The sequence below is a fragment of the Euleptes europaea genome, chromosome 18 (genome assembly GCF_029931775.1).
Source record: "Euleptes europaea isolate rEulEur1 chromosome 18, rEulEur1.hap1, whole genome shotgun sequence".
Taxonomy (NCBI): domain Eukaryota; kingdom Metazoa; phylum Chordata; class Lepidosauria; order Squamata; family Sphaerodactylidae; genus Euleptes; species Euleptes europaea.
Genome location: NC_079329.1, coordinates 27073116 through 27100402, shown reverse-complemented (window position 1 = coordinate 27100402; position 27287 = coordinate 27073116). Strand labels below are relative to the sequence as shown.

At 47.3% G+C, this 27287-nt stretch overlaps 1 protein-coding gene across 1 annotated transcript in view; it reads left to right on the top strand.

Annotated features, from left to right (window-relative positions):
* Positions 1-27287, top strand: part of GPR179 (G protein-coupled receptor 179) — a 55023-nt gene that overhangs the window by 16465 nt on the left and 11271 nt on the right. Inside the window, exons 3-9 of the mRNA XM_056863849.1 lie at positions 12140-12251; positions 14971-15194; positions 16375-16443; positions 19504-19613; positions 22019-22257; positions 23843-23981; positions 25721-25826. Of these exons, the coding sequence (XP_056719827.1) occupies positions 12140-12251; positions 14971-15194; positions 16375-16443; positions 19504-19613; positions 22019-22257; positions 23843-23981; positions 25721-25826 (999 nt within the window). The remainder of the gene's footprint in view (positions 1-12139; positions 12252-14970; positions 15195-16374; positions 16444-19503; positions 19614-22018; positions 22258-23842; positions 23982-25720; positions 25827-27287) is intronic.

Genomic DNA, 27287 nt, shown 5'->3' with positions numbered 1-27287 from the left:
GCGTCTACACCATCCAAGTACTCATCGCATACACCATCCAAGTACTCATCGCCACCACACTGTTTGAACAGGGGCAATACACACATTTTACATGTTTGTACAGAAGGTTGCCAACCTCCAAATGGTGTCTGGAGATCTCCTGCTATTACAACTGATCTCCAGGCGACAGAGATCAGTTCACCTGGAGAAAATGGCTGCTTCGGAAGGTGGACTCTATGACATTATATCTCATTGAAGGCTCTCCCCCCCCTAAACTCTGCCCTCCTCAGGCTCCACCCCCAAAATCTTGGGAGAAGAGGGATATATAGGGTTGCCAGCTCTGGGTTGGGAGATTTGGGGGAAATGGCATGCATGATCAAAACCAAGACCCAAAGTCATCGGCGGGGTGACTGACTGTGAGGGAAACAGCCATGCATAAAAGGCCTTAGAAAGGTGTAAAAAACTGCTTGGGATTTCACTGTTGACCTCTCTCGCTCTGTTAACCCCTTTTTAAAAGAAGAAGAGCTGGGTTTTTTTATGCTGACTTTCTCTACCACTTAAGGGAGACTCAAACCAGCTTACAATCTCCTTCCCTTCCTCTCCCCACAACAGACACCTTGTGAGGTAGGTGGGGCTGAGAGAGTTCTGAAAGAGCTGTGATTAGCCCAAGGTCACTCACCCAGCTGGCTTTGTGTGTAGGAGTGGGGAATCAAACCTGGTTCAGCAGATTAGCCTCAGCTGCTCATGTGGAGGAGTGGGGAATCAAACCCGGTTCTCCAGATCAGAGTCCACCGCTCCAAACCACCGCTCTTAACCACTACGCCATGTTGGCCATCTAAGGTAGTGGTCATCCCTTGACAGGGAACTGCATGTGCCAGTTGTCCACATAAGAACGTCTCGGTTTTGGCTGCAAATGAGATCTCACTGCTGCCTTAAAACCACAGAGTTCTGCAAATTCTCTTTCGAATGCTTCCTCTTTTAATGTGGCTTTTCTTAAAAACAAAAGGGAAAAAGAACAGCCAATGTAGCTAATTAAGAGGCTGCATCTATCTTTGGTCCTAATTTCTGTTACATCCTCCTTTTCTCATGCTGGGTGAATGCCAGGGGACACCTGCTGATCCTTATGTGGGTGAAATGACGGCTTTCTTTTGAACCATAGGAGCCCTTTAAATATCCTCATTCCCAGGTGCATCGGGTTTTTTTTTTAGAAGACTAAAAATCTATCTAGTAACATTTTCATTCCGCTGTTCTCCAAACGGCTCTGAAAGACATACGTGGGATTCAATTTCTTTAAATCCTCACAACAACCCTGTGAGGTGGGTTAGGCAGGCTTAGAGTGTGTAAGTGGCCCTCAAGGATTACCAGGCAATCTTCACAGCAGAGTGGAGATTTGAACCCCATTCTACCAGGATCTCGGCGTTTTCTGTGGAATGTAATAGGGTTGCCAACCTTTAGGCAATAGCTGGAGATCTCCCGCTATTACAAACTAATCTCCAGGCAACAGAGATCAGTTCCCCCAAAGAAAATGGGAACTTCGCTTTGGAAGGTAGACTTTATGGCACTATACTCCATTGAAGTCTCTCCCCTCCCCAACCCCGGCTCTCTTCAGGTTCCACCCACAAAATCTCCAAGTATTTCCCAACCCAGAGCTGGCAACCCTAGGAATGTAACCATGTTATTGCCTCTTGCTCATAATGAAGCAGGGTGGCACTGGATACCAGCATCCTCTCTGCATCTGACACTGAAACCACAAGCCAGGTTACATCAGGATTTCACAGCACATGAACACACGAACACACATGAAGCTGCCTTATATTGAATCAGACCCTTGGTCCATCAAAGTCAGTATTGTCTGCTCAGACCGGCAGCTGCTCTCCAGGGTCTCAGGCAGGGGTCTTTCACATCACCTGCTTGCCCAGTCCCTTTAACTGGAGATGCCGGGGACTGAACCTGGGACCTTCTGCATGCCAAGCAAATGCTCTACCATTGAGCCACGGCCCCTCCCAGCATCATGTCCTGAAGCTTCTTCCTTTTCCTTTTTAGTTTTTTTTAATAACACCTGTCCCAACTGAGGTCTTTTATGAATGGCTGCTCCACTCACCGTCACCCCTCCGATGACGTTGGGTCTTTGCTTTGACTATGCGTGTCGTTTCCGACCGTCAGGTCACCTCACGTTCCCCCTCCGTTTCCCTGCGTTTTAGTCCATGTTTTCAAGTTCGAGATAAAACAGGTCTCTGAAAACGGGGGGGGGGATGCAAGGGGAGAGCGAGGCGACCTCTGATGGCCGGAAATCACATGTATAGTCAAAACAAAGACCCCACGCCATTAGAGGGGTGACAGCGAGTGAAACAGCCATGCACAAAAGACCTGAGAGTTTCGGAAAACTCGAAAGCTTGGACACTGTTATGCATTTGGTTGGTCCTAATAAAAGAGCCCCATGGCGCAGAGTGGTAATGCTGCAGTACTGCAGTCCAAGCTCTGCTCACGACCTGAGTTCAGTCCCAACGGAAGTTGGTTTCAGGTAGCCGGCTCAAGGTTGACTCAGCCTTCCATCCCTCCAAGGTCGGTCAAATGAGCTTTCTGGGGGTAAAGTGTAGTCTGCCTAGTAAACGTCGGGATGTGACATCACCCCATGGGTCAGTAATGACCTGGTGCTTGGACTACCTTCACCTTTAATAAAAGGAGAGGCACCAGTGTAGTGAAATGGTTAAGGTGTCACACTGGGACCAGGAAAACTCAGGTTCAAATCCCCACTTGAGCCATGGAAGCTCGCTGGGTGACCTTGGGACAGTCACGCACTCTCTGCCCTGACCCTGGCTAGTATTTGGATGGGCAACCTCCAAGTAACACTGGGGTCATGACACGGAGGCAAGCAATGGCAAACCACCTCCTCCTTGAAAACCCTACAAGGTCACCATAAGTCAGCTGTGACTTGACAGCAAAAACGAACAAAAACATTGTGTGGTGTGTGTTCTGGGTTTTTGGATTCTCCCAGATCCTAGTCTGATATTCGAGCCAGTGCATTACACGAAAAAAGAAGGGAACCCTTGCAGATTTCTTTCGGTTTTCTCTCCCCGAGGGCATCCTCCTTCTCCTTTCCTTCTTGCTCTCTTCATTTCACATAAGCTCATCCACGCTTGGACTCTTTTGCCTTATTTTTTCCTGTTTCTGCCTCTGTGCCTTCTGCCAGCTATGTCCGGAACAGCCTCCCACAATCTGTCTCTCAAGGTACTTCCTTTTAGACCCAGGGGGTTCTGCTCTGAAAATTTTTGGCACTATGTAGAAGCAGCATTGCCAATGTCAAGGTGGGGGCTGGAGTACTCCTGGAATTACAAGTGATCTCCAGATGACCAGAGATCAGTTCCCCTGGAGAAAGTGGCCGCTTTGAATGGCAGACTCTATGTAGGGTTGCCAACCTCCAGGTACTGTAGCAAAGAACGATAAACCGGTGCTGGATACAGGCAGGAGAGCTCGATGGGCCATCTATATTGAGGCAAGATTGCCCTAATCTAAAGCAAGACTGACTGAAGAAGCAATTCTGGCGAAACGACTACTAATCTAGAAGTGTCGTCTCGTCATTTTACTTTTGCTTGGACTACTGTGATTAATCGACTCGTGGACTTTTTGTAGAGTGACACTGCCTCTACGCAGTCACCGGTTTTTCATTTTGTTGGACATTCGCTTTGGATCGGTGTCCGGTGGATTCTTGGGGTGACGTAACCTCTTCAGATTGTTTTCCTTATTGTTTGGACTTTGCTTGAGAAATCATATCTTTTACGGTGATGTAGCCTAATTATGTTCGTTTTTGTACAATGATATTTGTATACTTATCCTTGGGTTTCAGTGTTTAACTTTCTTTAAGTCAGTAAAATTCTGCTCTATAGTGTGAGTCTTGGTGCTGTTGTTTAGGTTGTTAACCTCCAGGTACTAGCTGGAGATCTCCTGCTATTATAACCGATCTCCAGCTGATAGAGATCAGTTCACCTGGAGAAAATGGCCGCTTTGGCAATTGGACCCAATGGCATTGAAGTCCTTCCCCTCCCCAAACCCCACCATCCTCAGGCTCCGCCCCAGAAATCTCCCACTGGTAGCAAACCTCCCACCAGTAACTTCTTCTTCCTCTTCCACCACATTGTGCATTTTATTCTCTCTCACTCCTTTTCCCTAGTATATTTTATAAAGTACCACCCTTCTCCCCTGCCCTTGGGCTAGGGTTGCCAACCTCCAGGTAATAGCTGGAGATCTCCTGCTATTACAACTGATCTCCAGCCAACAGAGATCAGTTCACCTGGAGAAAATGGCCACTTTGGCAGTTGGACTTTATGGCATTGAAGTCCCTCCCTTCCCCAAACCCCACCTTCCTCAGGCTTCGCCCCAAAAACCTCCCGCTGGTGGCGAAGAAGGACCTGGCAACCCTACCTTGGGCTCCACCTTCTTCGGTAGCCCTTTTGTGCTTCCGCCCACCATCCTGCGTTAGAATTCCAAAGGTGTCCACAGGCTCCAAAAGGGTGGGGACCCTGCAATAGACCTCTATTTTGGATGAAAGCTGGATATTTAGAGAGGGGGGAATGTCACCTTTTTAAGGGCACATTGCCCCATAAATGCTCCCTGGTGGCTACGGGCCTCGTCTCCTTCCATGTACGCACACTAACAAAGAGCCTTGTGACACTTTTAAAAATGACTGGATTTGCGTCCGAAGATTTCGTGAGCCAGCATCAACTTTAACACAATTATCACATACCCTTGTTCCCTGGCAGTAATTAAGAATGATTATGATACCACGGCACTTCTTTTCCTTAATGTGCTATCAACGTGCGTGGTGGTTTTGCCAAGCAACTGAAAAAGACAAGCTAGGGCAGACATGAGGAAGGAGGGGAGATGGAGGGGAGAGTGGACAGTAGGGTTGCCAACCTCCAGGGCGATCTCCCGCTGTTATGACTGCTCTCCAGCCGATAGAGATCAGTTCTCCTGGAGAAAATGGCCGCTTTGGCAATTGGACTCTACGGCATTCAGGTAGGGTTGCCAGGTCCCTCTTCGCCACGGGTGGGAGATTTTGAGGGTGGGGCCTGAGGAGGGTGGGGTTTGGGGAGGGGAGGGACTTCAATGCCATAGAGTCCAATGGCCAAAGTGGCCATTTTCTCCAGGGGAACTGATCTCTATCGGCTGGAGATCAGTTGTAATAACAGGAGATCTTCTGCTATTACCTGGAGGTTCTCTCAGGAAAAAAATAACCTGTGCTGATATAGTATAGACTGGAGATGAGGGCAGCACGAGGCTCAAAATAACTTCAAAATACAGATAAACCTTAACCAATTTAAAGAAATATTTCATTCATCAAACAAAGTAAAGAACAAACAAACTAAGGAACCTCTTAAAGAGAGAAATATGTGTTAAGAGGTTCCTTTGTTTGTTCTTTAGATTGTTTGATGAATGAAATATTTCTTTAAATTGGCTAAGGCTTATTTGTATTTTGAAGTTATTTTGAGCCTCGTGCTGCCCTCATTACCTGGAGGTTGGCAACCCTACATTCAGGTCCCTCCCCTCCCCTCCCCAAACCCCGCCCTCCTCAGGCTCCGCCCCAAAAGTCTCCAGGTATTTCCCAAACCATAGCTGGCAACACTAGTGGACAGGGGGCCTTGAGAACCAGCTATTGACTGAGTGTGTAGGACAGAAATTATTCTGACCAAAAGGGAGAAAATGTGTTCAGCTCAGACACACAGAGGCGTAATCGTCACCATCCTCTACTAACTAAGGTGCTTTTGCCACGATCCTCCCAGAGTGTGGGGTTTGGGGGATGAGGTATTTGAATAAGGTCGCCAGCTCCTCTGAGTTGGGAAATACCTGGAGATTTTGGGGCGGAGCCTGAGGAGGGCAGGGTTTAGGGAGGGGAGGGACTTCAATGCCATAGAGTCCAATGGCCATAGAGTCCAATGGCGGCCTTTTCTCCAGGGGAACTGATCTCTGTCAGCTGGAGATCAGTTGTAATAGTGCATGGAGGTTGGCAACCCTACTGGAATAACTGCATAGGATTGCACTGTCAGTATCCTGCAAAAACGGACGTTTCAAGAGCAAAAAGTCACGCTTTGGTTTTGACAAGTTTTGAGTCTGTCTGAAATTCATTTTTACTCGTGAATAGGTCCCCACACACACACACTTCCTCCTGCCTCCGTCTAGGGCTGCCAGGTCCCCCTTCGCCACCGGCGGGAGATTTTTGGGGCGGAGCCTGAGGAGGGCAGGGTTTGGAAGGGGAGGGACTTCAATGCCATAGAGTCCAATGGCCAAAGTGGCCATTTTCTCCAGGGGAACTGATCTCTTTCAGATGGAGAACCATTGTAATAGCAGGAGATCTCCAGCTAGTACCTGCAGATTACAGTAGAAAAAAGAGACACCACTGATACTATGTAGCTAGGAAATAAGCACAGGAGCGACACAACAATGTAATTACAAAATGCAAAAAGATACTATTGGAAAAGTTACACATAGTAAGCAACAACAATGCAAAAACAATGGGTCTAACAAGATCCTATATCTATAATAGTAAAGTCCAATAGTCACTGATGTATGTATTTTCAAGATAGTTCAGAAGAAATATTGTTTTCCAACTACATTGTTGTATCGCTCCTGTGCTTAGTACCTGGAGGTTGGCAACCCGACCTCCATCCCACACTTCTGTTCTCTGCTTTCTGTGCCTCTGAAGCCTGCCTGTCCTTGACTGTCATGGTTCACCTCTGCTTAAACCCCTCCAACTTTCATTCTTGTTCCCTCTGCTCCGCATCTGACGTAAGGGTTTTTTTGGGGGGTGGGATGGAGGCGTCTCTAGGCCCTTTGGCACTGAACTCCCAGTCAGCTTAGCGGCGGCTGCTCATTTTGTTGGTCACATTTGCTGTCCTCTTGGCAGGAGTCGCTTCTCGAGGGATTAGCGCGCTTTGCGGCATTAGCGATCCATTTAGGTTTTAGGAGAAGGGGGATTTGGCCGTCCAACATTCGGCCTTGATAATACTTCAGTGTTTAACCACTGGTGTCCAGAAAAAGAACACGCGGGTGGCAAGAAGGAACCGTGGCAGGCAGAAAAGGGCCTTAGAAGGAAGACACTGCTGGGCGCTTGTCCAGTGAAAGGTTAAGGTTGGACCAAGAAGACTTGGGGCACTTTCACACAGCCCAAATAATGCACTTTCGATCCACTTTCAGTACACCTTAACGATCATTTGCAAGAGGATTTTGCCAGTTCACACAGTAAAATCCACCTTCAAAGTGGATTGAAAGTGCATTATTTGGGCTGTGTGAAAGTGGATCTTTTAAGTCTGTCCTCACCGTTTGGGCTATCTTCAGCACTTAATCTGAACTGGGGCTCACATTTCAGAATCTGTTTGGTGAAGGGCCACGGCTCAGTGATGGAGCATCGGCTTTGCAGGCAGAAAAACTCCGGTTCAGGTTCCTGCATCTCTAACTAAAAGAGGGTTGCCAGGTCCAGCTTCGCCACGGGCGGGAGGTTTTTGGGGCAGAGACTGAGGAGAGCGGGGTTTGGGGAGGGGAGGGACTTCCGTGCTATAGAGCCCAATTGCCAAAGCGGCCATTTTCTCCAGGTGAACAGATCTCTATCGGCTAGAGATCAGTTGGAATAGCAGGAGATCTCCAGCTACTACCTGGAGGTTGGCAACCCTAAATTAAAAAGATCAAGTAGTGGGGGATGTGGGGACAGAAAGCGGCATGGTATAGCCCGATCTCATCAGATCTCAGAAGCTAAGCAGGGTCATACTTGCAAGGGAGACCACTAAGAAAGACTCTGCAGGTAGGGTATCCAACCTCCAGGTACTAGCTGGAGATCTCCTGCTATTACAACTGATCTCCAGCCGACAGAGATCAGTTCCCCTGGAGAAAATGGCTGCTTTGGCAATTGGACTCTATGGCATTGAAGTCCCTCCTCTCCCCAAACCCTCCCCTCCTCAGGCTCTGCCACAAAAAACAGCTCTGGGTTGGGAATTACCTGGAGATTTTCTGGGCTGAGCCTGAGGAGGTCGGGGTTTGGGGAGGGGAGGGACTTCAGTGCCATAGAGCCCAATTGACAAAGCGGCCATTTTCTCCAGGTGAACTGATCTCTATCAGCTGGAGATCAGTTGTAAAAGTGGGAAATCTCCAGCTAGAACCTGGAGGTTGGCAACCCTATTGATAGGCCAACGGTCTGACTTGGTAAAGGCAGCTTGATGTGTTCTGCCATATAGGGGTGGGGCCATGGGACACTGGTAGAGCCCCCGCCTTCCCTGCAGAAGACTCTAGGGTCAATCCTGGCATCACCAACTCCAAGATCTCCGGAAGCAGGTGCTAGGAAAATCCTTTCTGTGCCTGAGAGCCACTGCCAATCATGGTTATCCCTCTGGAATAATTCTCACGGAATTTATCACACAAATACAAACAGATATCATCTTAAATATCTGCTACGGATGTCTGCTCCAGAGCACCTGATGACTGAGCTGTGACTCACAAGAGCTTCTGTTTGAATAAATTTTGTTAGTCTTCAATGTGCCACCGGACTTCTGTTTAACAGCAATACAACTAAAAAGGTAAAGGTCCCCTGTGCAAGCACCGGGGCATTCCTGACCCATGGGGTGACGTCACATCCCAACGTTTCCTAGGCAGACTTTTTTTTTACGGGGTGGTTTGCCAGTGCCTTCCCCAGTAGTCTTTCCTCTACCCCCAGCAAGCTGGGTACTCATTTTACCGACCTCGGAAGGATAGAAGGCTGAGTCAACCTTGAGCCAGCTGTCTGAAACCGACTTCCATCAGGATCGAACTCAGGTCATAGGCAGAGCTTGGACTGCAATACTGCAGCTTACCACTCTGAGCCACGGGGCTCCTGCAATACAACTAACCCTCTGGAATTACTACCAACTAGGAGGGATGATAGTCTGAGTCAGCCTAAGGCAGGTTCATATATTACAAACTGGGCCATCGGAATGTTTCAAGAAATCTTATCTGAATCACTGTGCGAGTTTTAATCGATAAACCCAAGTGTTGAAATTTGCACATGCATAAAACAATAGTTCAGGGGAAAAAACTATTTGCGTCTTAGAAGCATTCCCTGCTGGGTAAGGTAGGAGGCAGCATGAAGCTTCTGAGATGGAATCTGTTACTCACCATTTTAAAGAGCATTTGTATTTTTTTTTTAAGATTCGCAATTTAAAAAAATCTGCTGCCTAGTTAATATTGGCACTTTTTTAAAAACCCCAAAGGTTTCTAACAGATTGATTCTTGTGGCCCATAATTTTAGACGCCAGCATTCAGTATTTATTAATTTATTTAGAAAACGGATATGCTGACTTTCCAGAGACCTGTTCCAGGCCGCTTGCAAAATAAAAAACGCGATAGAACATCATAAAAAACAACTGTGCAAAAGTTGTCAGTGATACCCAAAAGCATTAAAATCAAGCCAGGGGCAAATAATAATAACAATAGCATAATACAACGTCCAGCAGCTTAAAACGATATCCATAAAACAAAAAAGGAGCCCAGCCTCCAACCTGCAGGCTAGAAGCAGCTTAAAAACATGGAACCCCTCAATTAAAAGTCTGGGTAAGAAAAGACACTTTGGTGCGGTGCCTAAAGGACAGTAAGGTGGGTATCAGGCAAGCCTCAAGGGAGGGGGCCTCCCCAAGGCAAGGTGCCACCACCGAAAAAGCCCTGTTTCTGGTTGCCACCTGCTTCACCTCTGCAGGTGGGGGGCATGGAAAGCAACCCTGGAGAAGAGGACCCTATTTGGTGAGCTAGGGAGTATGGGAGGAGGCTGTGCTTATAATACTCCAGCCCCCCAGCTGCTTAGAGAGCCAGCGTGGTGTAGTGGTTAAGAGTGGTGGTTTGAAGTGGTGGACTCTGATCTGGAGAACCGGGTTTGATTCCCCACTCCTCCACATGAGCAGCAGAGGCTAATCTAGTGAACTGGGTTGGTTGGCTCCATCTTGTAGAAGCATTCCCAATGGCTCCATCTTGTATATGCATTCCCAATGGTTCCATCTTGTAGAAGCATTCCCAGTGGTTCCATCTTGTAGACTCATTCCCAATGGTTCCATTTTGTTGATGCATTCTCAGTGGCTCCATCTTGTAGACGCATTCCCAATGGCTTCATCTTGTATATGCATTCCCATGTGGTTCCATCTTGTAGACACATTCCCAATGGTTCCATTTTGTAGATGCATTCTCAGTGGCTCCATCTTGTAGAAGCATTCCCATTGGCTCCATCTTGTAGACGCATTCCCAATGGGTCCATCTTGTAGACACATTCCCAATGGTTCCATTGTAGATGCATTCCCAATGGGTCCATCTTGTAGACGCATTCCCAATGGTTTAATTACTGGGGTGAATTCTAGGGTGAAGGGCATTTTTCCATGGTATCCATTGGACACTACAGAAAGCAAAGTTGAAGACCATTCCCCAAAGTGCAAGTTCCATCCTGGAAAGCTCCTGTAAATCCCTTGAAGCTCCCATAGAAAGATTAACTTCCTGCGATCAGCCCAGAGTCACAGGTGTTCTTCTCCTGCTATCAGTATTCAGTGGCTGAATGTATTAGGTTACAAAGACAGAGCCAATGAGGCCTGCAAGGAAAATATTACTTTGCCTGGACTGCTGCTAGGGTTGACAGCTCCGGGTTGGGAAATACCTGGAGAACTGGGGGGTGGGGGTGGAGCCTGAGGAGGGTGGGATTTGTGGAGGGAAGAGATTTCAATGGTGTATAATGCCAGAGTCCACCTTCCAAAGTGGCTGTTTTCTCTAGGTAAACTGATTTCTGTCACCTGGAAATCAGTTGTAATAGTGGGATATCTCCAGCCACAACCTGGAGGTTAGGAACCCTAACTGATGCCCTTACTAGGCCCCTAAGCAGGATAGTATCGGGCTTTTCATCTTCCACCTGGAACATGCTCTTAATTATTCCAAACTGAAAAGAAAGTATGAATTATTTAACGTGCTTTTAATAACAGTCAATATCAGATTTCCTTTGTATGTTGACAATATACTACATTTCATGGCTGTGTTCCAGTTTGAGCCTGGGGAAGTACCAGTCTCTCACCACACTTCCTACAGAGCTGACAAGCCCACTCCGTACGGTTGCCAGCTCCAGGTTGGGAAATACCTGGAGATTTTTGGGGTGAAGTCTGAGGAGAGCAGGTTTTGGAGAGGGGAGGGACTTCAATACCATAGAGTCCAATTGCCAAAGCAGCCATTTTCTCCAGGGGAACTGATTTCTATCATAGGGTTGCCATGTCCCTCTTCGCCACTGACGGGAGGTTTTTGGGGCAGAGACTGAGGAGGGTGGAGTTTGGGGAGGGGAGGGACTTCAATGCCATAGAGTCCAATTGCCAAAGTGGCCATTTTCTCCAGGTGCACTGATCTTTATCAACTGGAGATCAGTTGTAATATCAGGAGATCTCCAGCTAGTACCTGGAGACTGGCAACCCTATTTCTGTTGCCTGAAGAACAGTTGTAATAGCGGGAGATCTCCAGCCACCACCTGGAGGTCGGCAACCCTAAGGACCAGACCTTTCTCTGCCTGAGACTCTGGACAGCCACTGTCAGTTTACGAAGACAATACTGACCTTGATGGACTAGTTCTGTATAAGGCAGCTTCATGCGCGTTCAACTGTTGAGAAACAGCCCTGACACACATGCATCTTAAAAACTGGCATGGGCTGCAATAAATGTATTAGCCTTTAAGACAGGGGTGGGGAACCTTTTTCCGCCAAGGGCCATTTGGATATTTATAACATCATTCGCGGGCCATACAAAATTATCAACTTAAAAATCAGCCAACCAAGCCCCAAGCAGGCAGCCCCCAGATGACCAACCCCAGATTCCCCAAACTCACATCCGCCTTGAATAGAGGCTATTCCTGTCCGCGGGAGGGGGCGGATCGCCAGTCTTAGATCCTTCTGAGCTACAGATCTGCCAGGACCCACGAAGCGCCAGACCAAATGATTTCGCGGGCCTTAAACGGCCCCCGGGCCTGACGTTCCCCACCCCTGCTTTAAAAAATCACAGGAGTTGTCATTCTGAAAGCAAAGCGCAGAACAGTACTCTGCAGTACAGGCATTTGAAATGGGCTCTACTGTGCCATTTCTAGCCACATATCTGAACAGAAGAAAGGGTTAACATAAATCTCCTTTCCTCCTTTTAGTGCATCCCGCAGGAAAACGAGGGCTTCATCCTTGGAAGATACCTTTGCCCCTGTAAACCGGGTTTCTACCGGCTAAGCAGGCCCTTCTCCTCGTCCAGCAATGGCTGGTCCGGTAAGTAGCAGCATTATCCAGCTTTCTTGCAGTATCTCCTACAACAGGGATCCCCAGTGCGGTGCCCAGGGGCATCATGGCGCTTGCCAATACTTTTCCTGGTGTCCGCCAAGTGTTTTTAGCAAGTGGGCAGGGCCAGGTGGGGCCTCTGCCAAGCCAGGCTTATCATTGGCCATTGGAGAACTGATAGGCTGTGCAGATTTTCACAAATGTTGCTTTGGCAGCAGCTCCAGGACAGCACAATGATCTTCACTGTGTGACGGAAGGTAATCTGCAGCAGCCATTTTTTGTAGCTGGCTCCACCTTCTGCGTAGGGGTGCCACCCTCCAGGTGGGACCTGAGGATCCCCCGGAATTACAGTTCATCTTAGGGTTGCCAACGTCCAGGTACTAGCTGGAGATCTCCTGCTATTACAATTGATCTCCAGCCGATAGAGATCAGTTCATCTGGAGAAAATGGCCACTTTGGCAATTGGACTCTATGGCACTGAAGTCCTTCCTCTCTAGGGTTGCCAACCTCCAGGTGGTGGAGGAAAAAAGACACCTCTGTACAAATATCCAAGGTGGTAGCTGGAGATCTTCTGGTATTACAACTGATCTCCACCCGATAGAGTTCAGTTCACCTGCAGAAAATGGCCGCTTTGGCAATTGGACTCTATGGCATTGATGTCCCTCCCCAAACCCCTCCCTCCTCAGGCTCTGCCCCTAAAATGTTCTGCTGGTGGTGAAGAGGGACCTGGCAATCCTAGCTCCTCTCCAGTCTACAGAGATCAATTCCGTTGGAAAGAATTGATGCTTTGGAAGGGAGACTGTATGACATTGGACCCCACTGAGGTCCCTGTCCTCCCTAGGCTCCATCCTAAAATCTCCAGGAATTTCCCAACCTGGATCTGGCAACCCCACCGCTCCATCCCCCACTGGTAGCCAGGGGGGACCTGGCAACCCTGCTCCTGCGGCAGCAATTTTGCGGCTGCGCCCACCATGCTGTGTCAGAATCCCAAAGGTGCTCACAGGCTCAACAAGGCTGGGAAGTCCTGTCTGTCCGCGAGGGCATCCAGTCGGGCCACGGATAAGCAAGCCCCGTCTCCTTCCCACCCACCCCCGTTCTCATTCCTTTGCTCGCCCGGCATTAGCGTTTCAATAGAGATCCGCTGTGAGATCTCTGGCGCCGCGGAACAATGCCTGGGAGCCCGAGAGATCGCTCGGTCGTTTGCTAGTCCATTTCACCAGGAGGTTTAGTAGTGGGCAATCACGGGCGAACACTCCCTTGTTGTCACCTTGTATCCTTTCATATTCAAAACAACTCTGCTGCACCTCACCCTTTCATGTCCTACCATTGATGTAATCTATTGTATGGTATGTTCCCTATAAAGATGACCAGTATTTCCCCCATCTGTATTCTGACCTTAAGTTTGTATAGACCTACTGAACCAGTTTGCTTTCTTAATTAAACTTTCTGTAACGTCTGGAGTGAAGTTTACTATTGCTGAAATGCAACGAGGTACTGAAGTCTGACACTGTCCTACAACCTACGTTTTGGAATCTGAAGAAAAGGAGCCGGTGTAGGGCTACCAACCTCTAGGTACTGGAAGAAAAAAGGCTCTGTGCTGTATAATATGGGAAAGAAACAGCAACAGCACAAATTATCAATGCAGTTATATATCTTGGGTGCAAAAAATATATACAGTGACTACATAACTGCATTGATCATTTCTTTCCCAACCTCTAGGTACTAGCTGGAGATCTCCTGCTATTACAGCGTAGTGTAGTGGTTAAGAGCGGTGGTTGGAGCGGTGGAGTCTGATCTGGAGAACCGGGTTTGATTCCCCACTCCTCCATATGAGCGGCGGAGGCTAATCTGGTGAACCAGGTTGATTTCCCCACTACTACACACAAAGCCAGCTGGGTGACCTTGGGCAAGTTACAGTTTTGTTAGAGCTCTCTCAGCCTCACCTACCTCACAGGGTGTCTGTTGTGGGGAGGAGAAGGGAAGGTGGTTGTAAGCCGGTTTGAGTCTCCCTTAAGTGGTAGAGAAAGTCGGCATATAAAAACCAACTCTTCTTCTTCTTCTTTCTTCTTCTCTCCAGCCGATAGAGATCAGTTCACCTGGAGAAAATGGCCGCTTTGGCAATTGGACTCTATGGCATTGAGGTCCCTCCGCTCCCCAAACCCCGCCCTCCTCAGGCTCCGCCCCCAAAACATCCTGCTGGTTACAAAGAAGGACCTGGCAACCCTAAGCCAGTAGCATTGAGTGCCAAGGCTCGGATTCAGCCAGCTTTTTTCCCTTCCTCTTGCTAAATTCCCCTCCTTGCTGCAGCCTCTGTCCCATGTGGTCTTTGGTGCGGTGATCCCCAGCAGAGCCTTTTTTAGGTGGTCAGAGGAGACCCGTTGTTCCTTTTTTCAGCGGCAGAAAAGCTGGTTGGATATAGCCTCAAGGCCGTGCTGCACAGTGGCTGCCCCCTAAAAACTGCCTTATTCAAGGACGTCAGCTGTCTAAATAAATAATAGCTTCATTTTCCCGGGTTCTTCTTCATGTCAGGGGTCGGCAACTAAATCGGTCGGATGGCGAGCCAATTCCATGATCGGGCGCAAGAACGAAGAAAGAAATCCTTTCCCCTCTCCTTCGTACTCGCTCATCTTGTGCAATTCATTCTGCATTTTCAGGCGTCGGCAACCGCTTTTTAAATATATGGCTGATCCAAATTCCCCTCTTCACCCAGGCAAAAGCTCGTCCCAGTATGCAGGCCAGTACGGGACGGTGGATACTGGGAATTTGCTGGAGTGCCGCCCCTGTCAGGAGGGATGCACCACCTGCATTGACGACATGCCCTGTTTGATCAAAGAAGACTGGTCGCTGCGGGCCGCCATCCTGGCGTTCCAGGCCTTCTGCATGCTGGCCGTCTTCCTCAGCATGCTGGTCTCCTACCACTTCAGGAAGAGCAAGGTAACGGGGCTGTGGCTTAATGGTACAGAACTTGCCTGGCATGCTGAAGGTCCCAGGTTCAATCCCTGCCATCTCCAGTTAAATGAAGCAGGGAGTAGGTGATGGAGGGTTGCCAACCTCCAGGTGGTTATAGATGTATTTCCCCACCAATGTATACACTACCAGTATATAAAGAGGGGAGTGGTATGTGTGTGTTAAGTGCCGTCAAGTCCCTTCCGACTCATGGCAACCCTGTGAATCAAAGTCCTCCAAAATGTCCTGTCTTTGACAGCCCTGCTCAGGTCTTGCAAATTGAGGGCTGTGGCTTCCTTTATTGAGTTAGTCCATCTCTTGTTGGGTCTTCCTCTTTTCCTGCTGCCCTCAACTTTTCCTAGCATGACTGTCTTTTCCAGTGACTCTTGTCGTCTCATGACGTGACCAAAATACGATAGCCTCAGTTTAGTCATTTTAGCTTCTAGGGTCAGTTCAGGCTTTATTTGATCTATAACCCACTGATTTGTTTTTTTTTTGGCAGTCCACGGAGTGGTACCTGAACATAAATCAATAGAACCAATACCACTGGACAAATATGAGTCTATTTTATATACATTCATTAATGGTTAACCCCATTACATATTGCCTCCACAGAAGTCTGTTGCTTTAAATTTCACAGGAGAATCTTAGCTGCTTTTGAAGTCTTACTCATTCTTACTCCTGTTTTCTATGTAAAACAAAGTTTAAGATTCTCCTGTGAAATTTAAAGCAACAGACTTCTGAGGAAGCAATAAGTCAAACAAGGAAAAACCGCGAAACCTTGTCAAAAAAAGCTTATGTGTTTATGTCACAATATCTGTATAAAAGTTTTGATTATGCATGCTGTTTCCGACTGCCAGAAGTCGCCTCGCTCTCAACGCGGCTTACAATCGCCTTCCCCTCCCCTCGACAGGCATCTTGTGAGGTAGGTGGGGCTGAGAGAGTTCTGAGAGAACTGAGACCGGCCCAAGGTCACCCAGGAGGTTTCAAGTGGAGTAGTGGGGAATCAAACCCATTAGAGTCCACCACTCTTAACCACTACACCACACTGGTTACAATGTTCATGGTCCCCGGCTTGAGGGCATGTTCACCACTGCTCTCCCATTTGCCTCTTACATATCACTATCTTGGGTTGCACCCCATTTCACATTTATCTCTATTTTCCTAGAGGATTCGGGCTTCAGGTGTTATTCTTCTAGAGACGATACTCTTTGGCTCACTTCTTCTCTACTTTCCTGTGAGTATCTGGATTGTACCATAATTGTACCGTAATGTTTTCGCTGCGGTTAAACCAGAACTGCTTCAGGGGTTCCCAAGAAGAGAGTAAATAAATGTGTTGCACAATAGGGGTAAACACTAGTTTCCAAACAAATGAAGTGGGGAGGGGGAGAACCATTCACCTGCAACCATCAGATAACATAAATGAATGGGAACAACAAACGCCATTTGTTTGCCTGTGTTTAGTTTCCTTTAATTGCCATGTGGTTTGCGTTTAACTGCCTGTAAAACTGGGATCCTTACTCCTATCTGTCTACAATTTGGCAGGAAAGATTTATTGGGCGATGGGACAAATATCTGAGAATTTCATCTAAATTGGATAGAAATTGGTTACAGCTAGAAAATATCTTGGCAAAATCTTGCTAGGGTTGTCAAGTAGGGCTGGCAACAGGCAGGAGAGCTGTGGGCGGGGATATGGGGGCATCGCAATGCCAGCTGTGGCGTCACATCACTTCTGGTAAAAAAATCTGGAAGTAATGTGGTATATCACCAGAAACTCTGTGGTTTTACCATAGAGTTTCTGGTGATTCCTGGACCTGCCACTTCTGGTTTTTTACCGGAAGTGATGTGGCGCTGCAGCTGGCATCATGGGGATCCCTCCACTGCAGGGGATGGTACCCCTGATTCAAAACAATAACAACGATGAACTTCTATAATAATAAATATAATAAAAGCCTAACAAAGCTTGCAAAAATAAAGAAAAATGCATGCAATGCCAACCCAGCTAAATTCAGAGCCAAGACAGGTGGGCGATCCAATCGATCCGTCACTGCATTGGCCAAGAGGAAAATTGCCAAGGGGGGTTGTGTCTGAGGAAGCAGTGCAAATAGGGCGGCAGCCCCAGAGGTCCTGGTTGTAGGGGGAAAAGAGAGAGACCGACTGACCGACAGATATTCCTCTTACACATCTCTAGTATGCCTAAAAAGTTGCACTGTGTTCAAAGGGTAAGTATGCTTACTCCCAGGTAAGTATGCTTAGGATTGCTGCCTTTGGAATGAGCCAGTTGATTTTTCATTATGCATGTGTTTATATGTTAAATGCAGGGAGGGTATCCAAGTCATCATTCACCTAGGGCCCCCAAGAAACCTTAGGGAAGCACTGCAATTGACTCACTAAAACAGGGGTGGGGAACCTTTTTCCTGCCAAGGGCCATTTGCACATCTATGACATCATTCAGGGGCCATACCAAGTGTAGATCTCCCAGTGTGGGGGGGAAGAGGCTAGGGTCGCCAGGTCTCCAGCCACCACCTGGAGGTTGGCAACCCCAGGGGAGGCCACACAGAGAAGGCCTGCAGGGTGCCCCCACTCCCCCCTCCCAGGCGGAAGGGCAGCCAGCAGTGGGCCCGAGCAAACGAGGTGCCAGGGGGGCGCAGCCCACAGTCGATCGGCAAGGGAGGAAGGAAAACAGAGAAAGAAGAAAAGGGAGGGAGAAAGGGAGAAAGAAATGGAGAGAGAGGGAGAAAGAAAGAAAAGGACGAAGGGAGACAAAGAAAAGGATGGAGGGAGACAAAGAAAAGGATGGAGGGAGACAAAGAAAGAGACAGAAAAAGAGGGAGAAAGAGGGAGAGAAAGGAGAAAGAGTGACAGAAAAAGAGGAAGAAAAGAGAGAAAAGCCTCCCCCCCCCGCACACACACACAACCGCGCACGCTGGCCCCATGCGACCGGGCCCCAGTCTCCATGCCCTCTCCTCCCCAGAGTCCACAAAAGGGCTCCCCCACAAAGCCCGATCGGCTCCTGCATGCATGCTCTGCCGCCGGGAGCCGCCAGCCTCTTTCCCCCTCCCTCTCGCTGCTCAACAGCCAACAGCGAGAGGAGGTCCAAAGGGCGCCGCAGCGCCACTGTAAGCCAGGAACACCCTCTGGGAGGGCCGCCCTGCACCCCACCTCTGCAGCAGGGCCCCGGAGCTCCGGAGGGCCACATAAAATGTCCTCAGGGGCCGCATACGGCCCCCGGGCCTGAGGTTCCCCACCCCTGCACTAAAACCACAGAGGAACAAGGAAACAGTTACTCAGAGGCTGCCCCCCCCAAAAAAAAATTCAGAGCTGTGTGACTTTGTTCAAATTATGCAAATATTGCCAAGTTGCATATCATTGGGCTTATTTGGCATAATTTGCTTCTGCTTGTCATCAGGAGGAGCAGAGAGCTGCCCATGTGCATAGATCACTGAAGCCCATGTCCTGGGCTCAAGAAATCCTGCTCAGCTTTCCCCCCTCCTGAGATGTTGCCTACATACATTAGGTTCTGTTTTTGCAGCCTTATGGAAAGTTGCCAAGGCTCTGCGAAATAATAATAAAGCCCGCCTTCCAAAAAGGTTGGATTCTATGGGTTCAATCCAACCAGTTTTTCTGCTGGTGACAAGAGAAGGAAGGCTCTCCTTTGACTGCCAAAAAAGGCTATGCTGGGATGGGACAAAAGCCATGTGGGACCAGGGCCATAGCTAGGAGGAGAATTTGGAGAGGCTGAGTGAAAAAGCTGGCTGGATCCAACCCTATACCCAGAGCTAATTTCTGTGCTGAATGGAAAACACACAGCCCTGCTCTTCCGATGCTTATTAGACCTGGTAATGAGAAGCAAACCTTCCTATTCAGAGGCTTTATAAAACCTGAATATCATGTTCTGGGGACTATCCACAGGGAATAGAGGTTACCGTTGTGCTGTGCCTGTGAAGGTCCCGAGGGAATCCAGCTAGACCCAGTTCAAAGGCAGAAAGCTAGCCAGATGGCTTGACACAACCCAGTTATTCATGACTGGGGATGCTCTGGAGGAAACGACCGGGACAGAGCACTGATGTAAATTTTGGGTCACCGGGACAGCCGAGAAAATCGCCTTATGCAATCTTCCACTCCCCTGCTGGGAAAGGTGCAACTGTGCCTTTCCTGCTGTTTTCTCGTGGAAAGGGGCCAGGCTGCAACACCAGATGTTTTTTAAATATATGCATGCAGATTAATATCATTTTTAGGGGGAGAAGATAAGAGATGCACCAATTACCTTCTTTTCCTGGCCTCTCTTTTCCTGCAGGTGTTCATCCTCTACTTCAAACCGAGCATCTTTCGCTGCATTGTCCTGCGCTGGGTGCGTATGTTGGGTTTTGCCACTGTGTACGGAACGATTACTCTCAAACTGTACAGGTAAGAATATCAGGAAGGGGGTTAGGGGGACAATTAAAATTGTGTAAGAATGATCCAGATCAAAAGCCCATTTAGACCAGCATATTGACGCCGGCAGTGACCAGAGATATATCCTGTAGAATATGGTACATCAGCGCTATAACATTAAAGGTAAAGGTAGTCCCCTGTGCAAGCACCAGATCATTCCTGACCCATGGGGTGACGTCACAACCCGACGTTTACTAGATAAACTATGGTTACAGGGTGGTTTGCCATTGCCTTCCCCAGTTGTCTACACTTTACCGGTAAAGTAGACGACGGGGGAAGGCAATGGCAAACCACCCTGTAACCATAGTCTGCCTAGTAAACATCATGATGTGACGTCACCCCATGGGTCAGTAATGACCTGGTGCTTGCACAGGGGACTACCGTTACCTTTACCGCAATACATACAATTCCAGACTCTGACAGTTTTTTCTCCAGTGTACTGAGCCAGGTTTCCCACAGTCTTCAGAACTCATTTGACAAACATACTGTCCAGCAACTCGAACACTGATTCCGTAGTCCATTTTGCCCTTCCCCCTAGCTTCAGATGGGCTATCCACCTTTTATTTAGTATTCTCAAACATCAGAACACCATGTGTATATTTATTCAATTAAATGTCTATTCATCCTAGCCTTTCCCTTCAAAACAAAACAAAAAAGAACTAATATTTACAGCACTGGGGGGGGAAATGCTTCAGAAAAGAGATGGAATGAGTGATGGGTTCCAGCCAATCAGTACTATGCGCAATTCTGTGTTTTTGCCACAGACAGGAAAAATGGGTTCATCAAACTGGAGAAGATTGTATCACAGGCCAAAACACAGTATACTTCCACAGGAGGAAGCATCTCCTGTGGAAGCACCTATAAGGCAGATGAAACCTCAGGAATGCAAGATGCTAATAGACTGTGCTTAGTTTGTAAAAAGAAAAGGTGCTGGTACTCATACATAAGGTTACACTGATTTCTACAAATTCCCCTCTCAGGACTTAGGAGCCCCCCCCCCCAAAAAAAGGTGCTGGTACTCTGTACTGGTGAGCACTGCCACAAAAAAAGCCCTGCTGATAAACATCTCTTTCCTTTATCTCCAGCATCTGGTACTCTAAGGCACCCTGCTTCTGATCTTGGAGCACTCCTTGCCCATGACAGCTAATATCCACCGATGGACCTTTCCTCCTTTTTTAAAAAGCCATTACAACTCGCCATGGCCAATACCTCCAGAAATTAATTATGTGTTGCATGAATGTGTGGGCACAGATGTTTCCTCTAGACATCTCAACCACGAATTTTTTTTTCCAGTGCCCTCTACATATATATAGTCCACCTTGGGAATGAAGTATGGCCAGAAGGGGGTTGCCTTTCACTGCACATGCTTGGGGAGCCTGCTAAATTGGGAAGGGTCAGTGGTAGAGTATCAGCTTTACATGCAGACAGTCCCAGGTTTAATCCCTGGCATCTCCAGTTAAAAGGCGCAGATAGTCATTAATGTGAAAGGCATCTAATAGAGGCCCTGGTGAGCCGCTGCCAATCTGAGTAGACAATCCTGACTTTGAAAGACCAATAGCCTTACTCCATATACGGCAGCTACATCCGATCATAGTTTAGGGTTGGGGCTGCGGCTCAGTGGTAGAGCATCTGCTTTGCTTGTGGAAAGATCAAGGTTCAATCTCCCGCTAAAAATTTCAGGTGATGTCAAAAACCAGAAATCTTGGACAAGTACTGCCTGTTACAGTAGGTGATGCTGACCTTTATAGACTCAAACCTAAAAGGGAGAATGTTATTTTAATCTGAGGTTTTTAGCTAATTTATTTATCTATTTAAGAATGATGTATCTTTTAATTCCGTTTTGTAATTGATATGGGTGTTTTGGTGGCTTCGCCGTATTCATAAATCTGATTAGCAGTCGCATATAAAGTCAGCTGCTTAAAGTTGGGTCATGGCAGCTAGATTATTATTTTTTTAATTTTTCTTTTAATATTTAGTGAATTTTAGTTTCTTAAATATTAGTCAAGAATTTTAGCCAGGTATTGTCTTTTTAAAATCTATGTAATCTGTTATCTCATGTATAGATTAATCAAATGTTTTACTGGCATATGCTGTACTAGTAAATCTGATTCTGACCTTTATAGACAAATGCTCTGATTTGTTACAAGGCTGTATCATTTATAGGGGGGCTGTGGCAGAACATCTGGTTTGCATGCAAGATGTTCAATTCCTGCCATCTCCAGCTTTTAAAAGAAGGAGTAGGTAGTGGATAGGAAGGACCCGAAACCCTGCCTGCCAGAGTAGGCAATACTGGCCTTGAGGGGCCAGTGATCTGACTCAGGAGGCAGCTTCCTGTGTTCCTTAACCTCTCAGACCACCTCTCTTTTCCTGCCCTGCAGGGTCTTAAAGGTCTTTCTCTCCCGCACGGCCCAGAGAGTCCCTTACATGACCAGCGGGCGGGTTATGAAGATGCTGGCTTTGATCCTGCTCTTGGTGCTTTGGTTCTTAGCAGCCTGGACCGTTGGGATGTTGGAGAACATAGAGAAGAACATCCCACTGGTGGTCCGATCCCAGACCACGAATGGCCTCCAGTTCTACATCTGTGACCATGACCGCTGGGACTACATGATGGTTGTTGGTGAGGACCAGACCAGACCCCTAAGTTGAGGCTTTTCATATCTGTGGCAAGGCATCACCACCCTAAGGGCAATGTGATATAAGCTCGTACGTTCAGGTGCGTTCAGGTGCAAGTTCCATCAAGGAACAAGTCAGAGAGCAGAGATGCCAGCCTAAAGGAGGGACCTGGGGATCCCCTGGAATTACCAGTCATCTCCAGATTACAGATCTCAAGTCCCTTGGAGAAAATGGATGCTTTGGAAGGTGGACTCTATGGCATTGTACTCCACTGAGGTCCCTGCCCTCCCCAACTCACCAGGGCCATTTATGCTTGGTAATTAGCAGCACGTTCCAGGCTGAATTGCCCCACATATTTTTTGAGTTTTTCATGCTGAACCGACATTTAGGAAGTGACTGCAAAGCCAGCACATACCTGCTTCGCATTTCTTAAGAGCCCCTTTAACGCAACCTTTTGTGTTTGTTCTTCCCCCGCCGTGAAGAATCCCCTCAAGGAAGCATGCACAATCACAGCAGCGCGTTAGCTATGTTCAGGGTGGTTGCTAATGGCTATGCAAACAGGAATGAAGGAGCAGGCGAGTGGGGGTGTGTGGAATTTCTCTTTTTGCATCGGGACCGTGAATAGGCATTTTAAAGGTCGCGTTTTTTAAAAAAAGCTTTCAGAGAGCATCAAATTCGACCCTGTATAAATGGCCCAGGAGTATCTCAACATGGATCTGGCAAACCTACCCCCCTCCCCATCCCTGGACGGTGGCTGGGGGGACCCGGCAACCCTATCAGAGAGGGTTCCGCAAATTGTCACATTTCACCCACTGATGGAACTTCCAAAGAACCAATCTGTGTTGAATTTGAATAGAGATCATTAGTGACTTCCCCAGACTTTGGTCCAGAAAACTCTGGAGGCTGCACATTAACAAGACCACTTTTCTGTGGTGCAGTCTGAGAGTACCTGTAGGCATGTACAATGTGTTCTTCTCACAACACGGAGTTCTCATAGCCCAGGGGTCCCCAACCTTTTTGAGCCTGTGGGCACCTTCGAAATGCTGACGCAGGGTGGTGGGCGCAACCACAAAACGGAATCCGCAAGAGGTGGAGCCACTCAAACAAAGGAAGCCCAAGTACAAGGGGACGAGGGGGGTGATTTTTAAAAATACGCTGGGAAAGAGGAGCGAGAGAGAGAATAAAATTAGCACTGTGGTGGCAGCCACTGCCGAAACAACGTTATTTTAATCTGCACAACCAATCAGGTCTCCAGTGATTACCAGAAGTCCTGCTGGGAAGGAGCTCACCTGGCCCTACCTGGCCCTACCCACTTTCCAAAAACAATTGATGGGCACCAGGAAAGGTGTCAGTTAGAGCCTTGGTGCCCACAGGGCACGTTGGTGCCACGCTGGGGAGCCCTGCATCGCTGCCAGCCTTCGCCAATCAGAAGTCAGAGACAAGCTAACCTTTAGGGTGAAGGTGAAAGGCTTCCAGCCATGTTTGATTTTAACCTCTCTCTTTCTTAGAAATTGTGAGGGATAGAAGAGGCTGGGGGGATCAGAACCTTGCTTATTTCCCCCTTCCCCCTTTTCTCCACTGCCCTACAGCGGAGATGCTGTTCTTGTTCTGGGGAAGTTTCCTCTGCTACGCCACGCGGACAGTCCCTTCCGCTTTCCATGAGCCACGCTACATGGGCATCGCCCTCCACAATGAGTTGATCGTTTCAGCTGCCTTCCACGTTGTCAGGTGAGAATGGATTGATGACCTTTGATCTGGGGACTTCAAGCATTGGTGCTTTGATGGCCTGGGAAAGGGGAGGGGTAAGAGAGTGAGCTCTGAGCTAGGAAATCTTTCCTACCTCTTTCCCCACTACACTGTTGAAGGGTTCATGATCAAATCCACTCTCTGCCTTAATTCCTTCTTTCTGCCATTGTTATCTTCCCCCATAAGCAGGATTTCTGCCTGCTTGAAGAAGGGACCTATGACTCATAAACGTGCATAGAAACAGAGCTGGAAGGGGACTTAAGGGTCATCTAGTCCAACCCCTTGCACAATGCAGGAAATCCACAACCTCTCCCCCACACTCCCCCAGTGACCCCTGCTCTATACCCAGAGGAAAGCAAAAAACCTCCAGGGTCCCTGGTCAACTTGGCCTGAAGGAAAGTTCCTTCCTGACCCCAAAGTGGCAATACATTGGCATTACCATGGGCATGTAAGAAGGGGCCACAAGAGCCGAGCACTAGCTCATCCCTTCTTGCACTCCCTCTCCTGATCTGCCTAAATTCACAGAATCAGCATTTAAATAAATGTTTCACTTTAAGCTGCCCCTGGGTTTTTGTTTTATTCCTTAGGCAAGTCTCAGCCTCTGCACATTTCACCGACAACAGGAAGTTAACATTACTAGCCTGCTTCACAGGGCTGGTGCATGGCTCATGTGCGTTAAGTATTTAGGTCAACTGCCTAACTCTGAATTTGGAGAGTGTGGACAATATTAAGAGTGCCACTATTCTGGTAGCAGAAACTACCAAAAATGCAGCTGTTTATTGAAAATATTTATATCTCGATCAATGAGACTCAAAGCAGTTTACATCAATTGAAACTAGGGTTGCCAGATCCCTCTTGGCAATTGGCAGGAGGTTTTAGGGGCGGAGTCTGAGGAGGGCAGGGTTTGGGGAGGGGAGGGACTTCAATGCCATAGAGTCCAATCACCAAAGCAGCCATTTTCTCCACATGAATTGATCTCTATCAGCTGGAGATCCGTTGTAATAGGAGGAGATCTCCAGCTATTACCTGGAGGTTGGCAACCCTAATTAAAACAGAAATATGAGTGGAAAGAAGCAGATTAAGTACCTCCACTCAGTTCTGTAAAGTTCTGCTTTACAGAGTCTCTGAAATCTTTGCAAGATTAGAGCCGTCCTTGGGAAGTTGGTTCCATAACATAGAAGGAACCACTGACCAAGCTTGAGGATAAACAGCTCTCACCGACTAAGCCAACTGGGAGAAATACTCATAATCTTTGATCTGATGATTGGAGCTGCTTTGTGGTCATGTACGGGTGGAGGTGGCCCCACAGATATGAAGGTCTCAGGTCATGCAGTGCTTTAAAAGGTTAACACCAACACCTTGAATTTCACAGCGAATTGGCAGCCTATGTGACCGTAAACTTGGGTTGGTATGTTCAAAACACACAACTCTTGTCAACAGTGTTTTCTGCATTCTGTACCAATTGTAGCTTCCATCACCTTCAAGGGCAGCCCCATGTAGAGTGGCTTACAGTAGTCCAGTCTTGAGGTTACTGTAGCATGGATTAGTGTGGCTAGGTAGGCTGAGTCTAAAAAGGGGGACAATATCCATGACATATGAAGCTGAAAAGTGATTAAAATCGGTTGTTTAAAAGTTAACTTGCTAGCGTCCTAACGGGCTGTACTGCTTGTTAACGCCTCCTACCCACCTTCACTGTTCAATGTATATATTTCTCCTTGCAGGTTTTTAATGGTTCCTTCTCTGCATCCAGACTGGACGCTGCTGCTGTTCTTCATTCACACACACATCACGACCACGTTGACGCTGGCGCTTCTTTTCATCCCAAAGGTACGAACTCGCGGAGTCTGTACAGAAAAATAAGAGCTTTGTTCTGTTTTCTTCTCCAGCCCTTTAAATTTCACAATGAGCTAATATATCAGGCCACTCGGAAGCCCTGAAAATTTATCATCTTCTTAATGATTTATCACCCGAAATAACTGGAAAAGCAGCTGTTTTTTGAAGCTCAATAATCAAAAACAGATTGGATAAGGCCCAACGACTGATAGCTTTTAAATATGTTTTTGTTTCCTCTGTCCGTTTATTATCTGTATGGACGATCTATTGTTTTACATCATATGCCAATAAAGGTAATTGTAAAAAAAAATTCATGATGTACATTAAAAATTCATGAGATTTTCAGTTTTCTATTCTGTCTCTTTGAGGCATGATAGTTTGCAGAAGGAGTGTTCAAATTTAGGTCTTTGAAAACCAAGGGGAAACATTTAGGGCTTATCAGTCGAGCCACATACTTGAGCCATTACTGAGGTGTAGTTCCCGGTTCTATGGCCTTTTATGCATGGCTGTTTCCCTCGCGGTCACCCCTCCAACGACTTCGGGTCTTTGTGTTGATTCTGCATGCCGTTTCCGACCGTCAGAGGTCACCTCACTCTCCCCCTGCATTTGCCCGTGTTTTCAGAGACCTGTTTTATCTCGAATTTGAAAACACGGGCAAAACGCGGGGAAAGGCAGGGGGAGAGCAAAGCAACCTCTGATGGTCGGAAACGGCATGCATAATCAACACAAAGACCCAAAGTTGAGTGACGGCGAGTGAAACATCAATGCATAAAACACCACTATCTTAATGCCTCTAAACTGTGGTGCAAAAACCTCTCGATTTCTAAAGGGCTTTTCAGACAAAACCGATCCCCCCCCCCATACTTTACTGTTAATTTGGTTTTGCTGTTCATTTTAAGGCACCATCTTACGTTTCTTATGCACACTTGACAAATTCAGAGACGAAAGCCCTTCTCGCAGCCACAATAGCTAAATGGAACCTTCATGTACCCGGGCAGTATACCTCTGACTTCTAGAGACTGAACACAAATAACAGGTGATAGAAATCTCTGGAAATAGAAATACCCACGAATCCAGAAATAATCTTGTTAAACTGTTTACCAACTATGAATAAGAAACTTCTTGATGTATTCCTCCATATGGTAACATTAGCAAGGATAAATTTTGTCAGATGCTGGAAAGGAGTGAACTCTCCAAGCTTAAATAGTTGGTTCGACAAAGTAAGAGAGATCTATGTGTTGATTAAATTAACTTACTATCAAAATAACAAAAACATAGAGGAATTGGATAGAATATGGAATCCCGCTATATCCAGGATGGAGAACATGCTTAAAAGTTTAGATTCTGTTGGTGGTGGTTCATAAAGAGAGTGATTATTTAGAAAGTTATATGTTTTATAGGTTTTATAAGTACTGGTTGATGTTTGTTTGTTAAGAAGGTTGTTTTTTTAATGTT